The sequence below is a fragment of the Haemorhous mexicanus genome, chromosome 18, assembly GCF_027477595.1.
Source record: "Haemorhous mexicanus isolate bHaeMex1 chromosome 18, bHaeMex1.pri, whole genome shotgun sequence".
NCBI lineage: Eukaryota > Metazoa > Chordata > Aves > Passeriformes > Fringillidae > Haemorhous > Haemorhous mexicanus.
The window spans coordinates 8,424,886-8,439,372 of record NC_082358.1 but is presented as its reverse complement, the minus strand read 5'-3'; the positions used below and the strand labels follow the sequence as shown (position 1 = coordinate 8,439,372).

The 14,487-nt window shown below is 47.2% G+C and overlaps 1 protein-coding gene across 1 annotated transcript in view; it reads right to left on the bottom strand.

Annotated features, from left to right (window-relative positions):
- The window catches only part of NOL4L (nucleolar protein 4 like), a 63,142-nt gene that overhangs the window by 27,945 nt on the left and 20,710 nt on the right, over positions 1-14,487 (bottom strand). The window contains exons 3-4 of the mRNA XM_059862527.1: positions 13,811-13,922; positions 9,368-9,477 (exon numbers count right to left, since the gene is read on the bottom strand). Coding sequence (XP_059718510.1) covers positions 9,368-9,477; positions 13,811-13,922 — 222 coding nt within the window. The remainder of the gene's footprint in view (positions 1-9,367; positions 9,478-13,810; positions 13,923-14,487) is intronic.

Below are 14,487 nucleotides of genomic sequence, written 5' to 3'. Positions count from 1 at the left end.
CCTCCGAAGGCTGGAGCAGGGCTGTTGGGAAACCAGCGACTTGCCCAGCACAGCTCTGGGCAGGGCACTGGCTGCCATATCCCCGAGAGGATGGGGATGCTGCGCCCCAGCTCTGGCAGGGCAGTGCTGGGGGTCCCGGCATCCCCCAGGCTGGGACCCGCTCCCTGGCTGGGCTCCGAGGGCAGTGGGTCAATGACCTGTGTCTTAATTGAGATCACCATGATAGGGTGGTGATCCCCACCACAGTGATGGGCGCCAGCACTGCAGCATCCCCCTCCCCAGCCCACCTCATGTTTCACTATTTAATGGTTACAAAGGAAATGGTTTATGAAATAAACCAAGTGTAGCAGTTCAGTGTCAAGCCTGCAATAGGCTGGTACCAGAAATGGTGCCAGAGCCAGGATGGCAACTGCCAGGTTTGGGTTAGTGGGGATGTCCAATTGTGGTGTTATCTGTTCCAGTGTCAACCACCTCACTGCCAGGGAAAAAGCAAGGGAAGAGGGTGGCTTAGGAAGATCTGAGGTCAGAGGTGAAAATGGGCATCACTCACTACTACATTTCCATCTCCTCCAGGCTGGTCACAGAGCCAGAGGCTGAAATGCAAGAGCGGGAGCCCTGGGGGCTTTCTGCAGGAGGCGGATGGCTGGGAGGCCAGCAGGCTGTGAGCCCCCAGCCACAGGGACTTCTCTACACTCCATTCCAGCTCCATGGCTGCTGCTCCTCCCTGAAGCTAAAATAAAATCCTGACCATTTAAGGTGAACAGGAGCCTTGCTGAGAACCTCAGCAGAGCGGGCTTTAACCCCTTCCCATTGCTGGGCTTTGTTTACTCCTTGCACTTCCTTTGGCTTCAAGCTAGACTGTCTTAAAGCCATTTGAGAGAGCACATCCCCTGGGACCGGACTGCCTGTCCCTCCATTTGGTGAGCTTGCAGAGGACACAAACTGGCCAGGATGTGAGTTTCAAGCACAGTCACTATTCCGTGCTGCCTCACCATGTGGACACTCTTATTTTATACTAAGTGCCTTTGTGTGGGTTAGCTTAATCCACTTTGGAAATGGATTAACCTAAATTTCACATCGGCAAACTTAGTGTGGAACAGCCGGGTCCACACAGGGAGTGAGGGAGGAAGAGCCATTCAGCAAGAGCTGCTGGGCAGGAGCTGTTCCCTGTGCAGGAGAGGGGTCCTGACCCCAAGGGGGGTCACCGCCGTTACAAGTGGGGTCATGAGCCCGACAGAAATGCAATTGTTTGTGCCAGCACATGGGGTCACGAGGCTGGCAGAAGTGGGGCTCACCAGCGGAAGAGGGGCTGCCTCCAGAAACAACCAGGGAGGCTCTGGGAAACAGCCCACCAAGCGCCTTTCTAGTGGGTACTTTTCGGATTCAAATTGTCTAGGGGGAAATAACTGGCAATTAGATATAGAATTGCTAATAATAATTTATCGAGTTGTCAGGAACAGGGGTAAGTGCCTTATGAGATTACACATTAAAAAAAAACGCACACCATAACAAACCAGTGCTGCTGTTACTATATCATATATATCATATACATCAAATATATTATTTATAAGTCACTTCCTTCCCTCTCTCTTCACAATGTGTTCATTACCTCTGGTACCTGCCAGCCCCCTCACATGGACACAGATCTGCCCATGCAGAGAGCCTGGGGCTCCCTGTCCGACTGTGCTGGTCCAGCAGGGTCCTGCTGGATTCCCCCAGAGCTGAGCTGCAGGTCCTGGGAAGAGCCATGTCCCAGCTGTGACAGCACCCACACCACAGAGCCTGCCCGAGCACCAGGCAGTGATGCTTCCAAGGGCATCACTAACAATGACCTGACCTCATTTGTTGTCATTTCCTAAGGCAAGGCTCCACAAGAATGCCAGGACTGCTGTCAAACCCAGGAATACACGACATTTAAGGCGCTGCAGGAGCTTAATTGAATGGTTGTGGTGCTATGGATTGTGGGCATAGGGATCTAGTGGTGGGAGCAGGGACTGCAGGCTCTGGCCATCACGCCAGAGGAGTCACTGACTCATGGACGACCTTGTGCGAGTCACTTGATGTTCTTGTGCCTCTGAAAAGTAGGTTAAATAACAAACGGGACCTCCTGCATTGGGTCCTCGGTGACCATCAAACCCTGCTGAGGAATAAGCAGTGAAATGCGATTCTCCCGGGGGTGAGGCCAGGAAGGAAATGGGCAGGAGGGACTGAAGGAGGGCATGGCATGAGGGGCAAACACAGCTTTTATCCACACTGTACCTTATCTGCTATCCAGAGCAGAGTCAAGGAAAAAATGGAGAGTAAAGATTTGGGAAACCTCCTTATAAACCAGTTTTTTTGTGGGCTAAGAGCTGTATTCCCACTTCATCCTGATCACTCCTTCCTTAGAAACAGCAGTAGTCAGCATCTGGCATGGGCATGAATAAAAGGGGTTTTCTCCTCCCAGGAGCCAAGATCAAGAGAAGGAAAGGAAATACAGCCCTGTACTTCACAGGGTACACCAGTCACTGCCAAATACAGGAGCAAGAAAGGAGTTGTTTTTGTGGATAGAATTTTCTTCTCCTGGAGTACAGGGAATGGATGTTGGGACAGGTCCCTGACAGTCAAATTTCCCCTAACATTCCTTTCCACTGCCCAAATCCACAGACCCAGCAGCAATGTCTGCACTGCTCTATACAGTGAGGACAGCCCTCGCAGCTTATCTCTTGGCCCCCCAAATCAGAATTGAGTAACCATACACAGAACCTCCACTAAACCCATTTCTGGCCATTCTCAAGCATTCCACACAATTCAGAATCCATCCTTGTGAGTAAAACCGACTCCTCAGCCCCTGAGCACACACCACTCCTGGTGTGGGTCTGAGGGGTGTGTGCAAGCAGACAAGGTGCAAACCTGCCCGTGCAGGTTGAACAGCAGCAGAAACAAAAGCAAGCTCACAATTCAAGGTTAAAAAGCTGAACCACACAGCTTCATCTTCTGTAATAACGGAAATCATTAATAACAGTTTGCACTCTCAAAGTAGTTGCCATCCAAGCTCTTGAAGAGCTTTATTAGTGAGCAAGACCTCAGAAGTCTCTCTAAGGTATTATCCCCTTTTTAAAGGGAGAAGGCAATTAAGAAACAGCCATTTGTGTGACTTGATCAAAGTCAGTGTACAGCACATCAGCACCTGAGCTTTGAGATGATGCAGAACAGCCCACCATGCACAGCTTTCCACAGGAACAGGACAGATCCAACTGGATGCATGAGAGTACTCCATGGATGTTGCAATTGTGTTTTCCTCACTCTGAGGCTGACATCTTTACTTTTTCCCCTGGAAATATTTCCCAGTCCCACTTTACAGGCCCTGAACCAAAACCTTGTTTCCAGTTCTACTGGGAACAGCTGCCTTTGATGCTGGTTAACACATAAGGGAATGGGCAGCAGCTCTCCTTACCAAACAGGGAATGTACTGGGAAGAAATGAGCAATTAAAGAGAGGTAGAGTGGCTTCTGGCCTGCTTATTCAGTGTTCCCAGACACAAGCTCCTGCAGCTTGGCTATAGCAGACTTCTACAGGTAACAGGCACCAGGAAAGGCGTGTTTGGTGGAGTGATCACTCACAATATCCCATGGGTGGATCTGCATGACAAAAAGCCAGAGAAACTTCTAAACACCCCCCAGCCGCTTCTCCAGGACCTTAGCTGAGCTGAACAACACCATAGGGAAGTGAAGAGAGAGTGGGGAAGGGACCACTGGAGCATGAGAACGGACTAGAGCTGTCACATGGAGCAACTAAATACACCTGAGTACCTCAGGGGGGTGAATTGTCTCCAGCACCACTACAAACAGGCAATGCCACCTCCTTTCTTATAGAAAACAGCATGATTAGCCCCAAAACAGCAAAGAGTCAGAGCCTTGGCATCACTTCTCACTGGAAGACAAGAGCTGCAGTGGCAGGACCGACCCCAGCCAGCCCACGTCGGTCTCATTTTGTTTGCTCACAGCACACGTCACTCTGAACAAACACAGAGCTCACCTGGAGCACTGGGAAAAGTACTGACACCTCCACACAGTGGGAAATAAAAGCTGCCGAGTTTTTACTAGCTGAGAATGCCAGAGTTAATTCCCGGTAAAAAAAAATGAGTTGCCCTTCACTGAAAGCCGCCCATTCACACCAGGGTGAAAGCAGGCTAAATGGATCAGTCATCTGACCTCCTGCATCTCATGAGCCTTTAGGCCAAGGATGAAAGTTTTGCTAAAGCATCTTTGCCAGTAAAGAACGCTGGTGTGACAGCTGGATCTGGCTTTGCCTGGACTAACTCTGTGGTTAAGAGCAGATCCGAAGTTTCCCAGGCAAAGCGGGCTCCCGGCGGCAGAAGCTCTGTCCCCACTAGAGGGCTGTGCAGCCGAGCAGCGAGGAAATCTGCTCCTTACTCGGTGTCTCCCTGTGCCTACGGCCGCTGCTCCCTTCTGCGCCTAAGGGTGTGTTTAAGGAACTTCTCTCGTGCTCGAAAATGACTTAAAAATTAGCAGCAGGAAACAAAGATCTTCCCAAACCATGATAAAACTTCTTGGATGAGAATTATCTAGAGCGCAAGTCAAGTTGATCTAGATGTATTTATTGTCCCAGAGATGTTTAACACCCTCTTTAATGGACTGGGAAGTACCTTATCATCCTCATGTGATGCAGACCCATCATCCCACTTCCTGTCAAGTACTGCCTGCTTCTGCCTTATCACCTCTGTGAACACACACAGCTCTTCTTCAGGATGCCTTCGTGAAACACTCAGCTAAATCCAGGTCCCAGGGCTTGTCCAGCAGCTGCCAGCTCTGCCAAATTCGCTCCTGGTCTCTGGACTATGTGGAATGAGATGTCTGCAATTCACACTACTGAACCTCCAGGCTGAAAATAAAAACCCAGTGTGCCTTCCTGTGTGGCTGCAGGCTCCCCTCCCTGCCTTCTGCACCCGCAGGACTGGCTGGAGATGGCTCCAAAGCAGAAGGAAGTGAGTGAGCTGCCAGGGGAAGATGCATCTTAGCTGCTCTTAGAGCCTCTGAGACACTGAAGTGAGCAAGCACAGTAATGGGCAGGCCAGGGAAAAAGCAGGAGGAATTCACATTGCCAACCAGCCTCTGGTCATGAGGCTCTGTGAGCTCTCAAATCCTGCAGAGGCTTGATCCTCCCCAGCACCAGACAAGACCAACTCCATGCACATGGGTGGGATTTAAGCCCCTGCACCCCCTTCCAGGATTATCCAGCTGTCTGAGCTAAAACACTGCTTGAAATAGTGCTCTGAAAACCACCTCACATCCACGCACTGCACACACTCCAGGCTTATAGGGAAATTACTGGATGGATGGGATGTGTGATGGTGCAGGACAAGGCTCTGTCCCTCTCAAACACAAGTCAGTGCAGCAAAGCCATAGCAACAAGGAAAACACTCTTTTTATTTCCCATCCAAGAGCAGCTCCTGCCATTCACTGATTGCGTGACCTTCTGCCAGCAGCCACTGAAGCAATCTTTGGAAACGTTTCTGTATCATTTAAACCTGCTTACTTGGCCCTGGACTGTTCCTGCCAAGGTAGCAGCAACAACTCTGGAGCAGAGAGAGAGAGCCTGGCATTTCAGTGCTGAGATTTGTCCTCTTAAAATCTTTCTATTCCTCCTGTCACCAGTGGAAACCCTGCCCAACAGCAGCATAAAAAATAAATCCAAGGCTGAGGTTGAGTAACACAGAAAAGATTGTCTGAAAAACGACTGCAATAGAATAACCAATCATTTAAAAATGCTAATATTTAGCATTTGAAAATTAGGTGGAAGGATCATTATAGATAAATATCAAATATCTTCTATTCATTCCTTTTTGCTGCTAGATTGGGAAGGTCAGGAATTCAGAGATGCTTTAATGCCTTGGTAGATGCCATGAAATGGGGCTAATTCAGCACCCTGGAAAGGGTAAGGGGCCTGTTTTTTCACCCATGTGAGAACTGGTAAAAAAATGGGGATAAAGGAAGATTCCCACCCCAGAAGAACCTGCATGTCCTACTGAACCCAGTATAAGTAACACAGGTCTCTGCTGTTTTCCACTGTCCCAGAACAGATGTTCTGACTCCAAAGAACACATAGAAATATATTCTGTGGAACTCTTCCTTTTGTGAGCAACCACGTAAAGAGCAGTGACAGTTTTTTGTCCCTAAGCAGGGAAAAAATGCTTTCCTTAAGGTTCTTCTGGCTCTGCTTCTTTCTGGAGACACTGGTGCCCTAATACTGACGTGTTTAGCAGCACTAATAGATTACACTTACACACACTACATTTTTTTTCCCTGAATAATGAAGTTAAAAGGCCACTTTGGCATAAATTCACTCATTGTTACCCCAAGTGAAGTGAGTTTCTCCTGGTGCTGCTGCATACAAATAATTGCTTTTGGCCAAAGCCAAGGGAAACACGAGTCCATTGCTTAATTTATTTCTATTAGCACCATCAAATGTTAGTGAGAGGGAGGCAGCAAAGTGGCAGCGCTCAGCAAGAGCAGCCTGGATATGCTGGTAGATAAAACCCTTGCAGGGGGTATCTGCATAGGGCAAATTTTAGAAGCAGGTTGTATTTTCTGCCTGTTTTGCATTTGCATAAAAGTCAGAATTATCTCTATTGTCTTTAGAGGGCTCTTTCAGTTGGCAAACACCTGGAACTCCAAAAGCTGCAACACCTGAACTGTGCAACCCTAACCCTGGGGAAGGAAGGGACAGCAGACTGTCACACAGCCCTTGTCCCATGGACCATGCTCCACACAGACTGCCAGGTTCCTCCAGGAGAAAAGGCTGGCACTGTTTTCTTTCCAGAGCAATGTATGAATAAATAGAATAAAATTGGCAGGGGAATGCTTGTGCAGGGAACTGTCCCCTGTTATTTGCATTATTACACACATTATCTTCAGGTAGCCTCAGCATTAGCAGCTCCAGGTCCAGCCACAGCTGCCTCAGGAGTGTGGCACTTGTTTTCATTCAAGTTACACCAGGGGAGGTTTAGGTTGAATCAGGAAAAATTTCTTCATCAAAGGGGTTGTCCAGCCCTGGAAGAGGCTGCTCACCATCCCTGGAGGGATTTAAGCCATGTCAATGTGGCACTTGGGGACATGATTTAGTGGTGGGCTTGGCAGTGCTGGGGGAATGGTTGAACTCAATGATCCTGAAGATCTTTTCAACTTAAATAATTCTATTGATTCCCCCGGAGAAGCCGGAGAATGTCCCATGTCAGAAGGGACTGCACTCAAATCCTGCTGGATTTTCCCCAACCATCTGAATCCTCTCCAGACTTTTGTCATGATGGAAAATTTCAACGCTTCAGAAGTCTGAGCAATAGCACTGATCCTTTTTTTACTTTGCTCTCAGGAATCAGTTTCAGTAACACAGTGAACAGCAATTTTTACTTCTTCCAAACAGGTTTTTCCCTCAGCTGCTGAGGCTTGAAAAGCTTCGAAAGCTGCGCTGCAGTGTAACGACAGGAGCACAGGAGAAGGAAAACTTTAGAGGCAGGGAATAACATCAAACCATTTGATTTATGATCTAAACCAACAACTGCTGGTTGCCTCAGCTGGTCCCTTTTTGTTCCCACATGACATACGCTTCTATTCCAATCTCTGCAAGCTTCAGGAGTATTCATGTTAGCAGCACGTTATATCGATCTAGAGACAGTTCCAGTGCAAACTGCTGCACCAAAATTCAGGGTATGAACTCTAAATTACCAACCAAAGTTCTCAAAACAAGCATCCTTAAGCAGGCAGCTCAAAAACTCAAGATCCACTACTGAAGCCTCCCAGCTTCTGGGTGGTTTGCTATCCTGGGAGTAAGGTCAAACTGCAAGGTCAGTTTGCTACCTGTATAAACTGGGTACAGGAGTTTAATGAAGCTTTGTAGCACACTTCCCTTAAGCAGCTTCAGAGCCAAAAGGAACTGGCTAAAAATGCAAAAATGGCTACAAGTCAAACCACTCAGTCCTCTGTATGCAGCAAACTTAACTTGAAGCAACCACCTCAAATGTTGAAAAGCACAGCCAGCTTTCATGGCCCTGAGTCCCTGACCTTGGTGAAGAACAGGACTGCAGGGTCTGCCACACCAATGTCACTCTGCCAGGAGCTGCACCAAGACCCAGCAAACTGTGCACAACCCAAAGGTGGCTGGAACATGCTGGCCTGTTCATCCAGAAGTGGTCCCAAAGTAGCAATCAGATGGCACAAAGGGGCACATCCATCCACTCCATGTGCACAGCCCAGTTCAGCCCAGTCCAGTTCAGCCCAGCTGCCCCCAAATTGCCCACAGTTCTACTGCCTGACCCATCATGAGCACAAAACCTTGCACATCAGCCTTTCATCTTTCAAAACCTGAAACAAATCCTGAAAGTCACTCAAGTGTCAAACAAGTGCAAAGGAAAAAGCTCTGAGACGCAGAAGTGCTTCCCACCAGATGCCATTTTGTCCTCCAGCAAGAAGGTTTCACGACAGAAGTGATAGAGGAGCTCAGTATCCCTCCAGCAAACCCACACTTGGCACTTTACACCCTGGCAGTGATGCTCTAACCCACATCCCTTTAGGAAGCTGCTGGATAAAAGCCCCCATTGGATGCTCAGGCTCCCAGCAATGTTTTTCACCGCAGCACCATGCAAATGCTGTCACATCTTGCCACTGGCAGCAATGTGTGAAATCAGGTTCAGGTTTCAGTGTACTGGAAAGAAAATCCTGCACTGGCTTCCAGTGCAGATTGTGGGGAGCAAGTAAAACATACTTTTCTTTTTATAGACTGTTTCCATGGTGCACAGAGGTTCCCATAGCTAATTCTGCAGCTGCAGAACTTCAGAAAATTGCACAGCCTGGGTATAATCCTGTGGCAGGGTGCCCCATACATTCCCAAAGCAAAATCCAGTGGCTTAACACTGTCACCAAACAACAGAGCCGTGTCCCACTCTGACGTGGGAGTGGAGCGGCTGCAGCTGAGCCCCTCAAGTTGCTGAGCAGTTTAAGAGAGCCCCAGAGCAACCAAAGACAGGTCTGGGCTTCAGACCCCATCTGCTAAAGCTCCCAGACATCAGTGGGAGATAAACAAATTACTACTTGCCATATTTATTTTTAAAACAATTTCTTAGAAGAACTGTATGTCTGAAGAACAAGCAGACTGTTAGAAGCAATAACTTAATCAACCCCATCTCTGCCTCTCTCCACTGGCACAACTCTGAAGCAGCTCAGCTTCCAGGAGATGCAGGATACACTGCCTCCCAACTTGCTGTGCTTGGTCAGAGCCTCACAAGCTCAGACAAACCAGGCATTCCCAAACACATCCTCCAAGTGCCCCTCCCCATTCTCCGTTCAGCCCCTCGCACAGGCAGATCACTCACCTGCTCCTGGGAATTCATCACCCGCAGTTTCATCTGCTTCAGGTAGGTCGAGGTGAGGGGCATGTTGTAGTCAATGATCCCAGAAACCAAGGAGGAAGGTGGCTCACTCTCTGAAGAACAGAGGAAAGGCTTTATTTAGATGAGGGACCTGCAGGTACATTCTCATCATTCAGGGGTATTCAGGAGAACTTCAAATCCCTGGCAAGAGCCACCCGCTGAGAGAAGGTTCCTCTAAGAACATGACCCCACCAAGAACATAATTACAGAACAGATGTTGTCTTGGGAAAAAAAAAATAAAGAAAGAAAAATACTACACATAATGTGTAATTTTTCAGTGTCCCCCAAACTTGAGGAAGAAATTGAGTCTTGCTGAAGCTTTAGAAGTGCTTCCATGCACATGGGATTTATGCAGGGGTGCTGAGCAAGGATCTATTTCCAGCTTGCTTCAGTATTCCAAAGTCTTGCCAATTTTGCTGGGATTCCCTCAGGTAGGAGTTAACATTAAGGCAACGTATTAAGTATCTCTATCTGGTGATGAAGATTATTTTTAACATCCTCATTAAAACACAAACTTAATTTTAGAGATCTTTAATTTAAATTGTTCCTGTTGATTCCTCTGGCTGCTTCACACTGAACTCTAGAGATGGCTCCAGGTTTGGTTGCTCCTGCAAATCACTCTGTCTGGCCAGGCCAAGTCCCCAGAGCAAATTCTCAGGGATTTCTCTGAATTCTCAAAGACTTTTCTGCTCTGCCACCACCACTACAGATCCTGCAGGACACAGAACATGAAGGCTGCTGGAATGATCTGTTCTAACACTGAATTTGCAGGCTCACACAGTGGGTTTGTCCAGGAGGAGAGTTGCCATTGTCCACAGGGATGGCTGATGGCTACAAGCAAGATCTCTTTGCCCTCAGGACAGGCAGATTCAAGTCTGGAGAATAAATCCAGCCTTCCAGCACATGCTGAAGGGATGTGTGGTACCCACTGGAACAGGGAGCCTAAGCAGCAACAGGGGAAGAAGGATTCCCAGGAGCTGAAGGTGAACTTATGGTGGGAGATTTCCATTCCTGGTTCTGAATCTCCCTGGCTGGCTGGCATTTTCTGGGGTCACTGGTTTCACAGGCATGTGTGACAGAGCCCCTTGAAAAAGAGCCTTCACAAAATGTTTTATAGCACCTCAGAAAAGCCATCAACCCAGTCCTAATGGGCCTGCTTCTCAGAAATGCTGAGTGTAAAAAAATCCTGTTGGAGCTCAGCAGACCTGAAGATGCTCCACACCTCTGGGAACACCACATCTATCATGCCTGATTAGGAAATTACCTGACCCCAAAACTGCCTGTAATCAACTTAAACATCACAAAGGTCTTTGCAAATCTTCTCTATCGAGACATTGACTGGGTCCATGGAAATACAATGCTTTTTTCTCAGGTTCATCTAGTCCATTCCTGGGCAGATGGAGCATTCCTGCCTGTAGGTGCAGGGAAGCGTGGCCAGTGCCTCTCAGGCCATCAACTTGCCCAAATATGAAGGTCCAAAGCTTTTAGGAACCTTGTAAACTGATTCCTTCAACTTTTCTCATGGCTGCATGTCAGCAGCCTCTGTCACACTTTGACCTACAGATCAGGAGCTCTTACATGTCTCTATAACACCCAAAATAAACCTTTATTGTGCTGTGATGAAAAGATGCTAAAATCCCAGAGCAAGGGGAGCTTTTCACAGGAACTAAACCTGCCACCTTCCCCAGCTGGCTGAGTCCCTAAGAGTTTGGGAAAGCATTTGCTAAGGGTAACAGGGATAGAGCTGCTCTCTGCTGAGGCACAGGCACGATGAGGTGAGGGTTTGGGATCTCAGGATGATAAGTTGCTCTCCTGCCATTCCCCACTCCACTGCTCAGGCTGCAGAGATGAATGAAGCTGAACAGGAGCAGCTCAGCGACTTCAGATGGGGGGGAAGAGGGAGGAAAGTGATCTTTTAGTGCTTAGATTCTCCCTGAAACCATTCTGATGCAAATTTGGAACAATCCCATTAGAGGCCACAAATTTAATGTGAATTTGTGCAACTGCACCACAGAAGGGCTTGAGCCCAAGAAACCAAACCCTTTTTTTTTTTTCCCCTTTTTCCTAAGTTATCTGGGAAAGAAAGAAAACCTTTGTTTTAAAAGGCCTGGGGGGCTCCACGGGAACAATCCTCACATCCTACGTCACAAGAGGAAGCTCCTGGAATCCTTTAGCTCATTTTGCAGTTATCTCTATCACATGCCCCACATGTTGGACACACAGATGGAACAAGGAAAAATGGTTTTGATCCTGGCTCCACATTTTTATCACTCCACCAGCATCACTCCTAATTTAATAACACTGTAAAGAGATCCCAGTGAAGTCCAGTGACGTTCAAACTTTCCCACAAGCAAGACAATTTGCTTTTATGAATGATGTGGGTGCCCTGCAGGGTTTGATGTCAGATATGTTTAATTAGGAATTTTTGTGATCACAAATTAAATGTGTTCAGATTTCTTTCGCAGACAAGAGAAGTAGAAAGAGATGAGAACTATTCAAATTTTGTCATCTTACTGAGTTAAACTTTACCTGTATGTGCCTCTATGTGTTTATGCACGTGCAGACACCTCAGTTATTCTTCTATGACCACAGTGGTTTTTTTAGGTGATTTGCTCCTGATAAATTCCTGAATACCTGTTAGTGAAATCAGACACCCCTCCCCAGGAAAAGTAACCTTATCTAATCTACTCAATGCATTTTCACATGTACTTAGTCACTATTTAGGTGCTATTCAGGCAGAGAAGCACTTCTGTCCTTTCATTCATGGTGGGTGAGACTTTTTACCTGTGGGATCCTTTGTATTCCTGATTGAATTATTTTTAAGAGAACTGCTAAGGGCAGAAGCTTTATGAAAATAATCAACTGATGTAACTTAATTTATAAATTTGTTCAGGACAGATGGATGTCAGCCTTGATCACGATTCCCACAGCCAGGACCACACTGGGGGGGATATCCAGAACCAGGGGCTCCTTGAGCTGCCTCTGCACTGGGATGGGTGTGTGCTGCTGGGAGAGGCACAGGAGATGCAGGATGGTGGGTGGGTGGAAGCCCCTGAAGGAAAACCAGGTGGGACAGGGCTTTGAGCAACCTGATCTAATGGAAGGTGTCCCTGCCCTCCCAAGGGGTTGGAATGAGATGGACGTTGAGGTTCCTCCCAAACCCAAGCAGTCTGTGAATCTGCTCAGAACATCACCCATGATGGATGCAGGGCAATCCGTGTCAAGGTCAGGGTTGCCCCCAGCAAGGCCAAAGGCCAAACTTTTCTGGATGTAATTGGAAAGAGGGATCAGGTCCTTAGCTGGCAGAGTGGGAAGTGCTGTGGTAATGGAACTTCAACTAACAGAATTCATATGGAGCTGTTTGGGAGAGTTTTTGAGAGTTTAAAAAAAATACAATGAGTACAAAGCATTTCAGTCACTACCTTTGGATAGATGGCACATAATCCACTTACACAAAACCTCTGGGATGTCCATAGCTCTCCTCCCAGCAGTAAACAGTTGGCAATCAGTATTTAATACAATAAATTCTCTATTGTTGGGCCTTTTCTTCCTTAAATTCTGCTTCCCTTCCTGATAAGAGCAGCCAAATGAGCCACTTTGCCTTGCCACCTTTGAAACAGACCAACTCCCTGCAGTTTGCCTAGGTTTTCTTTTAAAAGAAGCAATTTTAATGGCTGAAATCAACATCACTTTGCAATTGCTTTGCACTCGATCATGACAACAAGTTTGTAATTCAGAAAACAGCCATGCAAACATTTAACCAGCTACTCTGGAAGAGAACCTGGTCCCATCTTCTTCCCACTCCTGCTCTCCCTAAGACCTAAGAAGCTGCAGATTGGATCTGTCCACAAAAGAACCATAAAGAGTCAGTGGCCACACTAACTGTGTGTGTACACAGGCACAGTGTAACTGTGATTGCCAAACACTTGCCATTATCTAACTCAGGATCATGTGCTTATCTATTAATCAAGTGTAAATTGGTTCTTTATCAGAAACTTCAGCGATTCAGACTTATTCTGTGTCTTTCAATACAAAATTATCAGTTCCAAGGAAAAACTTTAGGTTGTTTTTATGGACATTGAGGTTTCCACCCTCACATGATCATGGGTTGATTGCAGCCATATCTGAGGTATTTCTGACCCATGTTTTGGGAGGCACTGGGGAAGGCTCAGAAAGAAAGCCAGGCTGCTTCTGCTCCCTAAGATGAAAGAAGCAGGTTTAAGCAATTCCTTCAGCTTGGCTATAAGGTGTAAAATATCCCAGGTTAGGAAAACCCTTAGGCTACGATGTATCTCCCGGGCAGGACAGTATCTGGCAGCTGTCGGTGGCACCGTGCTGGTGCAAAATGCAGAGTCAGCTCTGCTGGCAGAAGCCACTCGCCTTTACCTTTGGGCTCCAGGCCGTTGGAGTTGAAATGCATCCTCTTCTGGCACTCAGTGCAACTCATCAGGAACCTGGTCACAGCCTCTCTCGGGAGGAAAGCATAGGTCTCTGCAATCTGGGGAAACAACAGAGAGCTGTATGTCCTGGGAGATGGAGAGAGCAGGGACCAGTAGCCACACATTGTCCCCTCCAGCCCTAAATCCCTCCCTCCAGAGCAGCTGTTGGTGGGGGAACACTTTGGGAGGGTAACTGGTGTGCCAGTGAGGCACCAAGACACAAATGAACAGACCTCTGGTATCCCTGCATACCCACACCTTCCCAGAAACTCCTTCCCGGTCCCCCTTGGAGTCTGGGAAGAGCAAAGCTATGAACATGTAAGAATCAAATGTGAAAGTAAGGTCTCGTCAGCTCTGTTTGCATTGTTAATTACCATCACACCAGTAACCTGAAGAATCCATTAATCTTTTGTAAGGGCAGGTCACTTTTTCCCACAATGACAATCAATTACTGTTAATAATACTTTGCACTTCTGTGACATATTTTATCTAGGGAATTGAAAACATTTTTCCAAACAGTAATGAATTAAGTCTCCTGAACCCTTTGTGGGGTATGTATTTTACAGATGAGGAAAAGCTAAGGATAAATATTTAAAACTTGAATGCTTGAAGTTAAACACTAGA